This window comes from Bufo gargarizans, chromosome 8 (assembly GCF_014858855.1).
Source record: "Bufo gargarizans isolate SCDJY-AF-19 chromosome 8, ASM1485885v1, whole genome shotgun sequence".
NCBI lineage: Eukaryota > Metazoa > Chordata > Amphibia > Anura > Bufonidae > Bufo > Bufo gargarizans.
This window is the reverse complement of record NC_058087.1, coordinates 98,198,023-98,212,432: the sequence shown is the minus strand read 5'-3', so window position 1 is coordinate 98,212,432 and position 14,410 is coordinate 98,198,023. Positions and strand designations below refer to the sequence as shown.

The 14,410-nt window shown below is 42.0% G+C and overlaps 1 protein-coding gene across 2 annotated transcripts in view; it reads right to left on the bottom strand.

Annotated features, from left to right (window-relative positions):
- Positions 1–14,410, bottom strand: part of CFAP410 (cilia and flagella associated protein 410) — a 157,263-nt gene that overhangs the window by 65,710 nt on the left and 77,143 nt on the right. For both annotated transcript variants that reach the window (XM_044304267.1, XM_044304268.1), the window contains 2 exons: positions 12,123–12,169; positions 1,153–1,382 (listed from right to left, as the gene is read on the bottom strand). In XM_044304267.1, the coding sequence (XP_044160202.1) occupies positions 1,153–1,382; positions 12,123–12,169 (277 nt within the window). The remainder of the gene's footprint in view (positions 1–1,152; positions 1,383–12,122; positions 12,170–14,410) is intronic.

The window sequence follows — 14,410 nt, the reverse complement described above, 5'->3', positions numbered from 1 at the left end:
TTACCATATTCCCATCTAGCGAGTGCCCCTCCACATTTTATCTATTTGTTTCTCTTTGGGGCGGGCGAGTCCAGTGAGGTGTGCACCCATTTTCATTGTGCCCATTAGGTGATCCCCCGAACCCTTTTTTTACGTCTTTTCAATGTAATATATTATCTTTGATTTTCATTTTTTATATTATAATCTGTAACAAAGCTAGAACCAGCTCTGTACCTTACTTGGATCCAGTGATCCCTCCATTGCTCTGCTAGATTTAAAGGGGTTGTTTCTTCACAGACAATAGGGTCATATCGCTAGGATATGCCCCCATTGTCTTAAGTGCGGGTCCTGCTGGGACCCGCACCTATATTGAGAACGGAGCCAGAAAAGTGGTGGAGGGTGCACTGTGCATGTGCAGCCACCATCTATTCATTTTATATGGGGCTGCCGAAAATAGCCGAGTGCTGGCTCTGCTATTTCCGTCAAGCCCATAGAAGTGAATGGGAGCGGCAGGCAACCAAGTGAGGTGCGCTCCCATTCACTTCTATGGGGAGTGTGCTTGGTGGTAGCCGGACCGGAGTCCTCCAGCCACCACTTTGCAGGACTCAGTTCCCAGAGGTGGGAGCCACACCTATAAGACAATGGGGGCATATCCTAGCGATGGCTTTAATACATTTTTAATTACAAAAGGTATTCAGATACAGGTGCTGGTTTGGAAACTGTAGAATATTTTTTGTGGGATAATCCCTTTAACGTAAAGACTACATTCAACTTGTGTTTCAAAGCTCTTGATGCTTAGATCTATGCTGCCTCTCTACTCTCTTCTTGCTCATCTATGTCTATAGCGAAAAGAAAGAGAGAAGGGAGAAGTCACATACGAACTGCGCATGCCTTCCCTCCATACAGCTAATCGGCGGGAGTGCTGGGTGTCGGAACCCCACCGATCTGATATTGATGACCTATCCAGAGAACAGAACAGGTCATCAATATTAAAAGCTCGGAGAACCCCTTTAAATATACTCGTGGGTTGGGACCAATGTGTTACTCCCAGAAAACCCATATAAAGGGCTTATATAAGTCCAATGGAAAAATCAGCATTTTCGGAAGTATATTCAATAAAAAGAGTTATATAGCATGCAGAGTCAGCACAATCTACTTCTCTGGGTTTCTTACCTTGATTGTCTAGTTTCTGAAGATTAGGAAGGTTTCTTAGCACAGTCATTCTGTATTTGTGTGGATCTGGATTGCAGCAGGGGTTCTCGGACAGCCACAATACTTTCAGTTTGGGAAGATTTTTTAGGAAGTAAAGTTCTGTCAGGTTAGAAACGTTATTTTTTCTCAGATATAATTCAGTCAGGTTTTGACAGTGGCTTATTGGTTCCAAGGTGAAAATGTTATTTGCACTGAAAAGAGTTACAAATCACTAGTTAAAAAGACATCCATGTATGTTACTCATCCGTGCTAGGACTCTGGTTATATAAAAGAAACAAAATCAGATAAATATTATACAGTGGATATGAAAAGTCTACACACCCCTGTTAAAATGACAGGTTTCGGTGCTGTAAAAAAATGAAAGATAAATCATTTCAGAACTTTTTCCAACTTTAATGTGACCTATAAACTGTACCACTCAATTGAAAAAAAACAAATCTTTTAGAGAACAAAAATAAAATAAAATAAATAATGTGGTTGCATATAACTAGGGATGTAGCTGTGTTAAGAATTAAGCAATCACATTCAAAATCATGTTAAATAGGAGTCCGCATACAGCTGCAATCATTTAAAGTGCCTCTGATTAACCCCAAATAAAGTTCAGCTGCTCTAGTTGGTCTTTCCAGAAATTTTCTTAGTTGCATCCCACAGCAAAAGCCATGGTCCACAGAGAGCTTCCAAAGCATCAGAGGGATCTCATTGTTAAAAGGCATCAGTCAGGAGAAGGGTACAAAAGAATTTCCAAGGCATTAGATCAGGCATCCTTAAACTGCGGCCCTCCAGCTGTTGTAAAACTACAACTCCCATAATGCCCGTCTGTAGGCTGATACCTGTAGGCTGTTCGGGCATGCTGGGAGTTGTAGTTTTGCAACAGCTGGAGGGCCGCAGTTTGAGGATGCCTGCATTAGATATACCATGGAACACAGTGAAGACAGTCATCATCAAGTGGAGAAAATATGGCACAACAGTGACATTACCAAGTACTGCAATAATGAAAAGCAACAGCTCACGATCCAACTTCAGCTGCACGGGAAAAGGGGAGGGATCCACACACAAAATCCAATACAATAAATCCCAGCTGCCTTACTTGCTTCAATTTTGAAATGTATTGTCATTTGTAAATGTGGCTGAGGAAGGCAATATGTGCCGAAACACGTCCGTTTGAGGACTTTTGTTGGACGGCCCTCCAAAAATTTATGAAAAGACAAGAAGAAAACAGGTCTGGGAGGCTACCAAGAGGCCTACAGCTACATTAAAGGAGCTGCAGGAATATCTGGCAAGTACTGGCTGTGTGGTACATGTGACAACAATCTCTCATATTCTTCATATGTCTGGGCTATGGGGTAGAGTGGCAAGAAGAAAGCCCTTTCTTAGGAAGAAAAACATCCAGGCCAGACTACATTTTGCAAAAAAAAAAAAAACACATCTGAAGTTTCCCAAAAGCATGTGAGAAAAGGTGTTATGGTCTGATGAAACCAAGGCTGAACTTTTTGGCCATACTTCCAAAAGATATGTTTGCTGCAAAAACAACACTGCACATCACCAAAAGAACACCATACCCACAGTGAAGCATGGTGGTGGCAGCATCCTGCTTTGGGGCTGTTTTTCCCTTGCCCTCGCAATCTGACAGATTTGGAGTGTTTTTGCGAAGAGTGGGCAAATCTTGCCAAGTCAAAATGTGCCATGCTTTTTTTTATATCACAGAAACCCGACATTTTAACAGGGGTGTGTAGACTTTTTATATATACCTTTTTCACAGCTGTAACATTATGAGATTCTATCCAGATAAAATAAATTGTGAACAGGAAAACCAAGGAAAATTATTTTTCAGCCCGAGAGGAATGTGCAGTAATGCTGCCATTTTACCACAACTACGTAGAAACATGGGAAAGCTTTCCAGGAGTCATAACTTTTTTTATTACCATTTAATATGGGATACAATGTAGTGGGAGGCTGGGAAAAAAAATCAAAATAGGGTGAAATTGGAAAAAATACTAAATTATGCCACAGTTTTATGGGTTTGGTCTTTACGGCATTCTGTGTGTGGAAAAACTGACCTGTGCCTTTCATTCTCTGATATAGATATAGAGATATATATATATTTTTTTTACATCGCCATATTCCCACTCCCATAACTTTTTTTTGATACTTATGTCTACTGAGCTGTGAGTGGAAGCGGAATGATATTTCCCATATTACCTAAATAATTGATGTAAATAACATAAGCATAATTCTTCTATTAACTATTAAGAGTACAATTCAAATTTTATTGAACAAACCTCCTAATCATAACAGTATTTTTTTTTTAAACATAAAAAACTTACAATGCACTGTTCCAAATTATTACGCACAGTAAGTTTCAAAGCACTTTATAGGTTGTAAAGAACTGAACATTTTCATTTGTTGTGTTTGCAGCAGATTTACTGAAATCGCAAACTTATTTCAATCAAACTTTTTACAACATTTTAAACTTTTTAAACATTTTATCAGGTCACGTTACATTTTAACATAGGACCCCTTATTTGATAGCGGCTTAACAAGTCTTACATCCATTGAACTTGTGAGTTTTTGGACAGTTTGTGCTTGAATTTGTTTGCAAGAGGTCAGAATAGTCTCCCAGAGATGCTGTTTGGATGTAAACTGCCCCCCACCCTCATAGATTGTTTGCTTGAGGATGCTCCAAAGGTTCTCAATAGGATTGAGGTCAGGGGAGGATGGAGGCCACACCATAACTTTCTCTCCTTTTATCCCTATAGCAGCCATTGATGCAGAGGTATTCTTTGCAGCATGAGATGGTGCATTGCCATGCATGAAGATTATTTTATTACGGAAAGCATAGTTCTTCATTCTGTACCAGGGAAGAAAGTGGTCAGTCAGAAACTCTACATACTTTGCAAGACGTCATCTTTACACCTTCAGGGACCCTAAAGGGGCCGTTCAGCTCTCTTCCCATGATTCCGGCCCAAAACATGACTCCACCACCTCCTTGCTGACGTCGCAGCCTTGTTGGAACAGGGTGGCCGTTCACCAACCATCAACTACGCCATCCAGGGTTGCATGGCACTCATCAGTGAACAGGACGGTTTGAAAATTAGTCTTAATGTATTTTTCTGCCCAATGCAGCCATTTCTGCTTGTGAGCATTGGTTAGTGGTGGGCGAATAGAAGGTTTATGCAAAGTTGCAAGACTCTGGAGGACTCTATACATTGATGTCCGTGCGACTCCAGAGGCACCAGCTGCTTCAAATATCTATTTGCTGCTAAGTAATGGTATTTTAGCAGCTGCTCTCTTGATCTGACACATGGATCTGGCAGAAATCTTCCTCAATGTGCCTTTATCTGCATCAACCCAACTGTGCTCTGAATCAGCCACAAATCTCTTAATAGTGAGATGATCACACTTAAGTTTTCGTGAAATATCTAATGTTGTCATACCTCATCCAAGGCATTTAACTATTTATCTCTTTTCGGCAGCAAAGAGATCCTTTTTCTTCTCCATATTGCTTGAAAATGGTGCGCTACTTAATAATGTGCGTAACGGATCCCCTGGCACCCCGACTGGTACCTCCGTTGATGGATGCTTCTAGTGCTTCCTGAGGGCTCCAAGCACTCCGCTTGACACCATAACCACCAGAGAGCCCACCCACAAGCCCACAAACCACTGCAGCTTGATTAGGGTCTCGCCGTCTTCCTTCAGAGAGCGATGCAGTAACAAGTAACACGAACAGCTCTTACAAGAGCTAGGGGTTATAGCCAGGGGAGTATACAGCGTATCGCAATCCCCACACACATAAGACGAGGCTCTATGTTGAAGGTAAAACAGGAACTCACTTTATTGAAGACCAACTCAGCATACAGGTCCTTCTAAAAAAATTAGCATATTGTGATAAAGTTCATTATTTTCTGTAATGTACTGATAAACATTAGACTTTCATATATTTTAGATTCATTACACACCAACTGAAGTAGTTCAAGCCTTTTATTGTTTTAATATTGATGATTTTGGCATACAGCTCATGAAAACCCAAATTTCCTATCTTAAAAAATTAGCATATTTCATCCGACCAATAAAAGAATAGTGTTTTTAATACAAAAAAAGTCAACCTTCAAATAATTATGTTCAGTTATGCACTCAATACTTGGTCGAGAATCCTTTTGCAGAAATGACTGCTTCAATGCGGCGTGGCATGGAGGCAATCAGCCTGTGGCACTGCTGATGTGTTATGGAGGCCCAGGATGCTTCGATAGCGGCCTTAAGCTCATCCAGAGTGTTGGGTCTTGTGTCTCTCAACTTTCTCTTCCCCATATCCCACAGATTCTCTATGGGGTTCAGGTCAGGAGAGTTGGCAGGCCAATTGAGCACAGTAATACCATGGTCGGTAAACCATTTACCAGTGGTTTTGGCACTGTGAGCAGGTGCCAGGTCGTGCTGAAAAATGAAATCTTTATCTCCATAAAGCTTTTCAGCAGATGGAAGCATGAAGTGCTCCAAAATCTCCTGATAGCTAGCTGCATTGACCCTGCCCTTGATTAAACACAGTGGACCAACACCAGCAGCTGACATGGCACCCCAGACCATCACTGACTGTGGGTACTTGACACTGGACTTCAGGCATTTTGGCATTTCCCTCTCCCCAGTCTTCCTCCAGACTCTGGCACCTTGATTTCCAAATGACATGCAACAGTCCAGTGTTGCTTCTCTGTAGCCCAGGTCAGGTGCTTCTGCCGCTGTTTCTGGTTCAAAAGTGGCTTGACCTGGGGAATGCGGCACCTGTAGCCCATTTCCTGCACACGCCTGTACACGGTGGCTCTGGATGTTTCTACTCCAGACTCAGTCCACTACTTCCGCAGGTCCCCCAAGGTCTGGAATCGGTTCTTCTCCACAATCTTCCTCAGGGTCCGGTCACCTCTTCTCGTTGTGCAGCGTTTTCCTTCCCACAGACTTCCCACTGAGGTGCCTTGATACAGCTCTCTGGGAACAACCTATTCGTTCAGAAATTTCTTTCTGTGTCTTACCCTCTTGCTTGATGGTGTCATTGATGGCCTTCTGGACAGCAGTCAGGTCGGCAGTCTTACCCATAACTGCGGTTTTGAGTAATGAACCAGGCTGGGAGTTTTTAAAAGCCTCGGGAATCTTTTGCAGGTGTTTAGAGTTAATTAGTTGATTCAGATGATTAGGTTAATAGCTCGTTTAGAGAACCTTTTCATGATATGCTAATTTTTTTAGATAGGAATTTTTGGTTTTCATGAGCTGTATGCCAAAATCATCAATATTAAAACAATAAAAGGCTTGAACTGCTTCAGTTGGTGTGTAATGAATCTAAAATATATGAAAGTCTAATGTTTATCAGTACATTACAGAAAATAATGAACTTTATCACAATATGCTAATTTTTTTAGAAGGACCTGTATATACAGTTCAAGAAGTCTAACAACATAAATCAACCATGAACAACATGCAAACAGAAATCTTCACCCCCTCCCTGGCATTATCTCCCGAGTGTATCATAGGGTGATCTACTCATCTTCACTGGAGTCGGCTACTCCTAGAGTCAGTTATCTTAACCCCATCGCTAACACAATCAGTGGGAGTCTCAGTGCAGAGTTAACCCTTTTTGTGTTGCTGGAGTCACACCCTGCACCTTTAGTGGTCAATAGGAAATATGTGGCATATAACCTCCACACATAAATCAGGGTTCATAGTTACTTGTAACCCCCAAAAGGTCTGAGGGGGTCTCCATAGTTCTAGGTCCATAGTCTGTAGGAAGGAGGCTGGCCCTCAGGCTTCTCCAGCAGCCCCAGTGACGGTTCAGTCCGTCAAAATGTGGAACACCCTCCTTTAGTAGTTTTTCCTTAAATTGGGCTCACCTGCCAATCTAATTATCACAGGTGTCAGATTGTTTTCAGTGATCAAAAGAGCCCTGAGACGCAATGCCATCCATGAGTTAAACTGAAAAACAAAATATTTAATCTTTGTGACACTTAAAGAGGACCATTCACCAGAAAAAACTATCTAAACTGACTATACAGAAGTCTAGAGCGGCGCCCAGGGATCCCCCTGCATCTACTGTAATCCCCGGGCGCCGCTCCGTTCTCCGGTTATAGCCTCCGGTATGTTCTTAGGCTCCACCCAGGGGAACCTGCCGCGGTCTCCTTCTCCTATGCTGTGGCGCTGGCCAATCGCAGCGCTCAGCTCATAGCATATAATGACAATATAAGTTGATTGTACGGATATCCTATGTTAGCCTTCCACCTGCTGGCCAACATAGGAACTGCAGTTCTAATACGCTGGGTCTCTTTAGAGAGACTGAGTGTATTAGAACGAAAGATCAGCATCCCCTATCACTGCACAGGGATACCAGTCTTCACCCGGAAGCACGCGCTTCCAGTTTTTCGCTATTTAGATGACATGGACGCACATGACCACGGCATCTAAATGTAAAAACAAAGATGGTCCGGCACTAAAGGGTCCCATTTTTGACATTTCTTTATTGCCAAAATCTCGAACATATAGAACAGAACATAGAGCAGCCTTCTCCCACTTACTCCTGTTTAGCCGACATGTTTCAAGCCGCCTAAGCTCTTAGTCGTGGCCTTACTAAGGCTTAAATGACTGATCGGCAATATTGCCAGTTGCAGACATTACCTGCACACGAGAGTGGGTGCCATTTAAGCGCTGTACATGTATGGTGCTGGGTGCCTAAGGGTTAAATCTCAGTTTAAATTAACAGAATTTAAAGTGGATGGCCCATGAACATTTCCAGACAGTTTTTAATTAGGCGGTACAACTCCTTTAAAAGGGAATCTGTAAACAGCTTTATGCTATGTTCTTACAGCCAATGAGTTTCCATATTCATGAGCTCTCGGCTCTGTCCGCCTTCCTGCCACAGACTAACTAAGGGTACATTCACACTAGCGGCAGGGGACTCCGGCAGGCTGTTCTGGCGGGTGAAAAGCCTGTCTGATTAGTCCTGCCGCTCCGTCCCCATTGACTTTAATGAGGGCGGGGGCAGAGTTTTAGCAGCACCACACGCCGAGAGGCAGCCAGACTAAAAGTACTGCATGGAGTACTTTTTGTCCGGCCGCCTCTCGGTGTGCGCTGCCGCCGGAATTCCCCACCCCCAACCAAGTCAATAAGGACGGAGCAGCAGGACTGATCCGACAGGGTGTTAACCCACCAGTACAGCTTGCCGAGTTCTCTCGGAATGTTGAAAATTTTTCTATAATTCTATTTCTCTGCTTTTAAAACAGATAGTAATACCTCCTAAAATAGCTATTACTTTACATTTCAGATATGCCTACTTTATGTTGAATTCAAAATATCGCGCCTGCGCCGTACCTGTCTTCAATCGGCGCAGGCGCACTGAGAGGCGGCCGCTCCATCCTCAATGCGCCTGCGCCGATGACGTCACATCTACACCCGGCGCAGGCGCATTGAGGATGGAACGGACGCCTCTCAGTGCGCCTGCGCCGATTGAAGACAGGTACGGCGCAGGCGCGATATTTTGAATTCAAACAGGGCCAGCAGAGAACGATCCCGTTCCCTGGCCCTGTCAATCAAAATGCGGAGGGGGCGTCTTTAGGATCGGAGGATGCGGCTGCTACCAGCAAGTAGCCACCCTACTTGCTGGTAGCAAGGTAATTTGCATATTTTAAAAATTAAGTTTTTAACAAATTCTACTGGATCAAAATGATTATTTAGCTTATGTATGCAGAAATCGCACTATAGGGATTATAAGTAAACCAAAAAAAATAAACGGTTTACTGGGGTGACAGAAGCCCTTTAACAGTCTCCAGACCGCCTACCGCAGATGTGCGGTCCGGAGGCGGCAGCTCTGCGCAGAGTGGCACATATACGCGTCATCTCGCGAGAGCCGTGATTTCCTGTGAACGTGCGCACACAGGCGCACGCGTTCACAGGAATGGAAGGTAAGAGACAGGATCTCCAGCCTGCCAGCGGCGATCGTTCACTGGCAGGCTGGAGATGCGATTTTTTTTTAACCCCTAACAAGTATATTAGACGTTGTTTTTCGACTTTTGTTTGGATCGACCACCAGAGGACACAGGTAGCTCAGTAAAGTACCACAAAACACCACTACACCCCCCCCCCCTGCCATTTATTAACCCCTTATGAACCCCTGATCACCCATGATCACCCCATATAGACTCACTGATCACCCCCCAGTCATTGATCACCCCCCAGTCATTGATCACCCCCCAGTCAGGCTCCATTCAGACGTCTGTATGATTTTTACGGATCTACAGATACATGGATCGGATCTGCAAAACACATACTGACGTCTGAATGGAGCCTTACAGGGGGGTGATCAATGACAGGGGGGTGATCAATGACAGGGGGGTGATCACCCATATAGATTCCCTGATCACCCCCCTGTAAGGCTCCATTCAGACGTCCATATGATTTTTACGGATCCACGGATACATGGATCGGATCCGCAAAACACATACGGATGTCTGAATGGAGCCTTACAGGGGGGTGATCACCCCATACAGACTCCCTGATCACCCCCCCTGTCATTGATCACCCCCTGTAAGGCACAAGTTAGCGGAAATAGATATTTTATTTTTCTTACAAAGTCTCCTATTCTACTAACTTGTGTCAAAAAATAAAATCTCACATGAACTCATCATACCCCTCACGGAATCCAAATGCATAAAATTTTTTAGACATTTATATTCCAGACTTCTTCTCACGCTTTAGGGCCCCTAAAATGCCAGGGCAGTATAAATACCGCACATGTGACCCCATTTCGGAAAAAAGACACCCCAAGGTATTCTGTGAGGGGCATATTGAGTCCATGAAAGATTGAAATTTTTGTCCCAAGTTAGCGAGAAAGGGAGACTTTGTGAGAAAATACAAAAAATAAAAAATTAACGCTAACTTGTGCCAAAAAATAAATAAAAAATTCTATGAACTCGCCATGCCCCTCATTGAATACCTTGGGGTGTCTTCTTTCCAAAATGGGGTCACATGTGGGGTATTTATACTGCCCTGGCATTTTAGGGGCCCGATAGCGTGAGAAGAAGTCTGGGATCCAAATGTCTAAAAATGCCCTCTAAAAGGAATTTGGGCCGCTTTGCGCATCTAGGCTGCAAAAAAGTGCCACACATTTGGTATCGCCGTACTCCGGAGAAGTTGAGCAATGTGTTTTGGGGTGTCATCTTACATATACCCATGCTGGGTGAGATAAATATCTTGGTCAAATGCCAACTTTGTATAAAAAAAAAAAAATGGGAAAAGTTGTCTTTTGCCAAGATATTTCTCTCACCCAGCATGGGTATATGTAAAATGACACCCCAAAACACATTCCCCAACTTCTCCTGAGTACGGCGATACCACATGTGACACTTTTTTGCAGACTAGGTGGGCAAAGGGGCACACATTCCAAAGAGCACCTTTCGGATTTCACCGGTCCTTTTTTTTTTTTTTTTACAGATTTTGATTTCAAACTACTTCTCACGCATCTGGGCCCCTAAAATGCCAGGGCAGTATAATGTGAATTTCCGCTTTTTTAAGCAGCTCTGACTTTCTGAGCACTTGTCATGTTTCCTGAGGTTCTACAATGCCCAGACAGTACAAACACCCCACAAGTGACCCCATTTTGGAAAGAAGACACCCCAAGGTATTTTGTGATGGGCATAGTGAGTTCATGGAAGTTTTTATTTTTTGTCACAAGTTAGTGGAATATGAGACTTTGTAAGGAAAGGGAAAAAAAAAATAAAAAATCATCATTTTCCGCTAACTTGTGACAAAAAATAAAAAGTTCTATGAACTCACTATGCCCATCAGTGAATACCTTAGGGTGTCTACTTTCCGAAATGGGGTCATTTGTGGGGTGTTTGTACTGTCTGGGCATTGTAGAACCTCAGGAAACATGACAGGTGCTCAGAAAGTCAGAGCTGCTTAAAAAAGCGGAAATTCACATTTTTGTACCATAGTTTGTAAACGCTATAACTTTTACCCAAACCATTTTTTTTTTTATCAAAGACATGTAGAACAATAAATTTAGCGAAAAATGTATATATGGATGTCGTTTTTTTTGCAAAATTTTACAACTGAAAGTGAAAAATGTCATTTTTTTGCAAAAAAAATAGTTAAATTTCGATTAATAACAAAAAAAGTTAAAATGTCAGCAGCAATGAAATACCACCAAATGAAAGCTCTATTAGTGAGAAGAAAAGGAGGTAAAATTCATTTGTGTGGTAAGTTGCATGACCGAGCAATAAACGGTGAAAGTAGTGTAGTGCAGAAGTGTAAAAAGTGGCCTGGTCATTAAGGGCGTTTCAGCTAGGGGGGTTGAAGTGGTTAAGGACCAGTTCAGGTCTGAAGTCTTTTTGTGAGGCATAAATAATAGAAACCACCAAAAATGGCCCCATATTGGAAACTGCACCCTCAAGGCATTCAAAACAGATTTTACAAACTTGTTGACCCTTTAGGTGTTCCACAAGAATTAAAAGGAAAATGTAGAGGAAATTTCAGAATTTCACATTTTCCATGTGAATCCATTTTTTTCCAGTAACAAAGCAAGGGTTAACAGGCAAACAAAACTCAAATATTTATTGCCCCGATTCTGTAGTTTACAGAATTTGTCAGTGGTCCCAGGAAGTGGCTTGGTCCCACGACTGCTAGCAGTCAAGTACCACTCAAGCAGATGTTACCAATGTGAACAGCAACAGTGGTCACAGAACCAAGCCAGTGTAAACAGCTGGCAACAGGGCAGCAGCGCAGGCAAGGTGGGAACTCAAAACAGGTATTTTGTGTTAGGATCATTGGGCTTTTTGGTTTCTAGGCTGGACAACCCCTTTAAATGGTCAGCGATATAAAGAAAAACCTAAGAACCACATCATCTCTAAGCATATAACAAGTTTCTGTTATACCAAAAGAAATATTATAGCCAGCAAAATTCTTACCTTAATGTCATAACTTCTATGTTTGAAAGCTCATGACATATTGAGATCTGAAACAAAAAATCCCAGTTATTATATTAACATAGTTAGTACAGAACAGTACAAAAGGTGACAGCCAAACAGTGATGAATAAAATGAATATCAGAAAAGTAAGGACTGCGAGTATAATATTAATAGCAATAGATTTCTAGTCAGTTAGGTTTACCCAAGGTGATAGGTGCATTAAGAAAGCATATAGCTGCTTCATCCATGCATTGGTGGCATACATAATATGCCAACAAATTCTGTGTTGCGCCATTGCCTTCAAAGGGTCACTAAGGCTGCGTTCACAGGGGCGAGATTTCCGCGCGGGTGCAATGCAGTAGGTGAACGCATTGCACCCGCACTGAATCCTGACCCATTCATTTCAATGGGGCTGTGCACATGAGCATTTTTTTTTCATGCATCACTTCTGCAATGCTTTAAAATCGCAGCATGTTCTATATTCTGCGTTTTTCACGCAGCCCTGGCTCCATAGAAGTGAATGGGGCTGCGTTAATAACGCATTGCATCTGCAAGCAAGTGCGGATGCAATGCGTTTTTCACTGATGGTTGCTAGGAGATGTTGTTTGTAAACCTTCAGTTTTTTATCACGCGCGTGAAAAACGCATCAAAACGCATTGCACCCGCGCGGAAAAAACTGAACAACTAAACGCAATTGCAGCCAAAACTGACTGAACTTGCTTGCAAAATGGTGCGAGTTTAACTGAACGCACCCTGAACGCATCCGGACCTAATCTGTCACGCCCGTGTGAACTCAGCCTAACTTTTTGCATAACTATTAATAAATCAAGAGTGAATATAAGAAACCTTTTTATATATCTTAGAGAAAAACGACTCCAGGATGGAGAGAAAACTGTCAGCTTGCTAAAAGATGAGGCTACAAACTGCCCATCTTTGAAAAGGTTAGCAAAAAGAGCTGGTAAATGGAGAAATAACCATGTTCTTCTAATAAGATATATTTACAAACTTTCTCATACTCACCTGAACCACTGAAATATGCAACAATGTGTAAAAAATAAGTGACCATTTAAAATAAAAGCAGCATTTCACTTTGCACCCAAGCAGTGCGAGCCCAGCTTTATACGTATAAAATTATAAAAACATCACATGTAATCATATTAAACAAATACAATGTCCGATATTTGACCTGGTGATGTAGAACTGTAAGCCTTTTATTTCCCTACACAATGAAAAACAATGTGGAAGTGAAAATATATAATGCATAAATCTCTTCTACAGCATCATTAACAAAAAAAACCCAAAAAAAAAACAACACAACTAAAAACATTTATTGGAAGGACGCATTTAACCACTTCAGCCCCGCTAGGTGAAACCCCCTTCATGACCAGGCCACTTTTTACACTTCGGCACTACACTCCTTTCACCGTTTATCGCTCGGTCATGCAACTTACCACCCAAATGAATTTTACCTCCTTTTCTTCTCACTAATAGAGGTTTCATTTAGTGGTATTTTATTGCTGCTGACATTTTTACTTTTTTTTGTTATTAATTAAAATTTAACGATTTTTTGCAAAAAAATGACATTTTTCACTTTCAGCTGTGAAATTTTGCAAAAAAACCGACATCCATATATAAATTTTTCGCTAAATTTATAGTTCCACATGTCTTTGATAAAAAAAAAATGGTTTGGGTAAAAGTTATAGCATTTACAAACTATGGTACAAAAATGTGAATTTCCGCTTTTTGAAACGGCTCTGATTTTCTGAGCACCTGTCATGTTTCCTGAGGTTCTACAATGCCCAGACAGTAGAAAACCCCCACAAATGACCCCATTTCGGAAAGTAGACACCCTAAGGTATTCGCTGATGGGCATAGTGAGTTCATAGAACTTTTTATTTTTTGTCACAAGTTAGCGGAAAATGATGATTTTTTTTTCTTCTCTTTTTTCCTTACAAAGTCTCATATTCCACTAACTTGCGACAAAAAATAAAAAATTCTAGGAACTCGCCATGCCCCTCACGGAATACCTTGGGGTGTCTTCTTTCCAAAATGGGGTCACTTGTGGCGTAGTTATACTGCCCTGGCAATTTAGGGGCCCATATGTGTGAGAAGTACTTTGCAATCAAAATCTGTAAAAAATGACCGGTGAAATCCGAAAGGTGCACTTTGGAATACGCGCCCCTTTGCCCACCTTGGCATCAAAAAAGTGTCACACATCTGGTATCGCCGTACTCAGGAGAAGTTGGGGAATGTGTTTTGGGGTGTCATTTTACATATACCCATGCTGG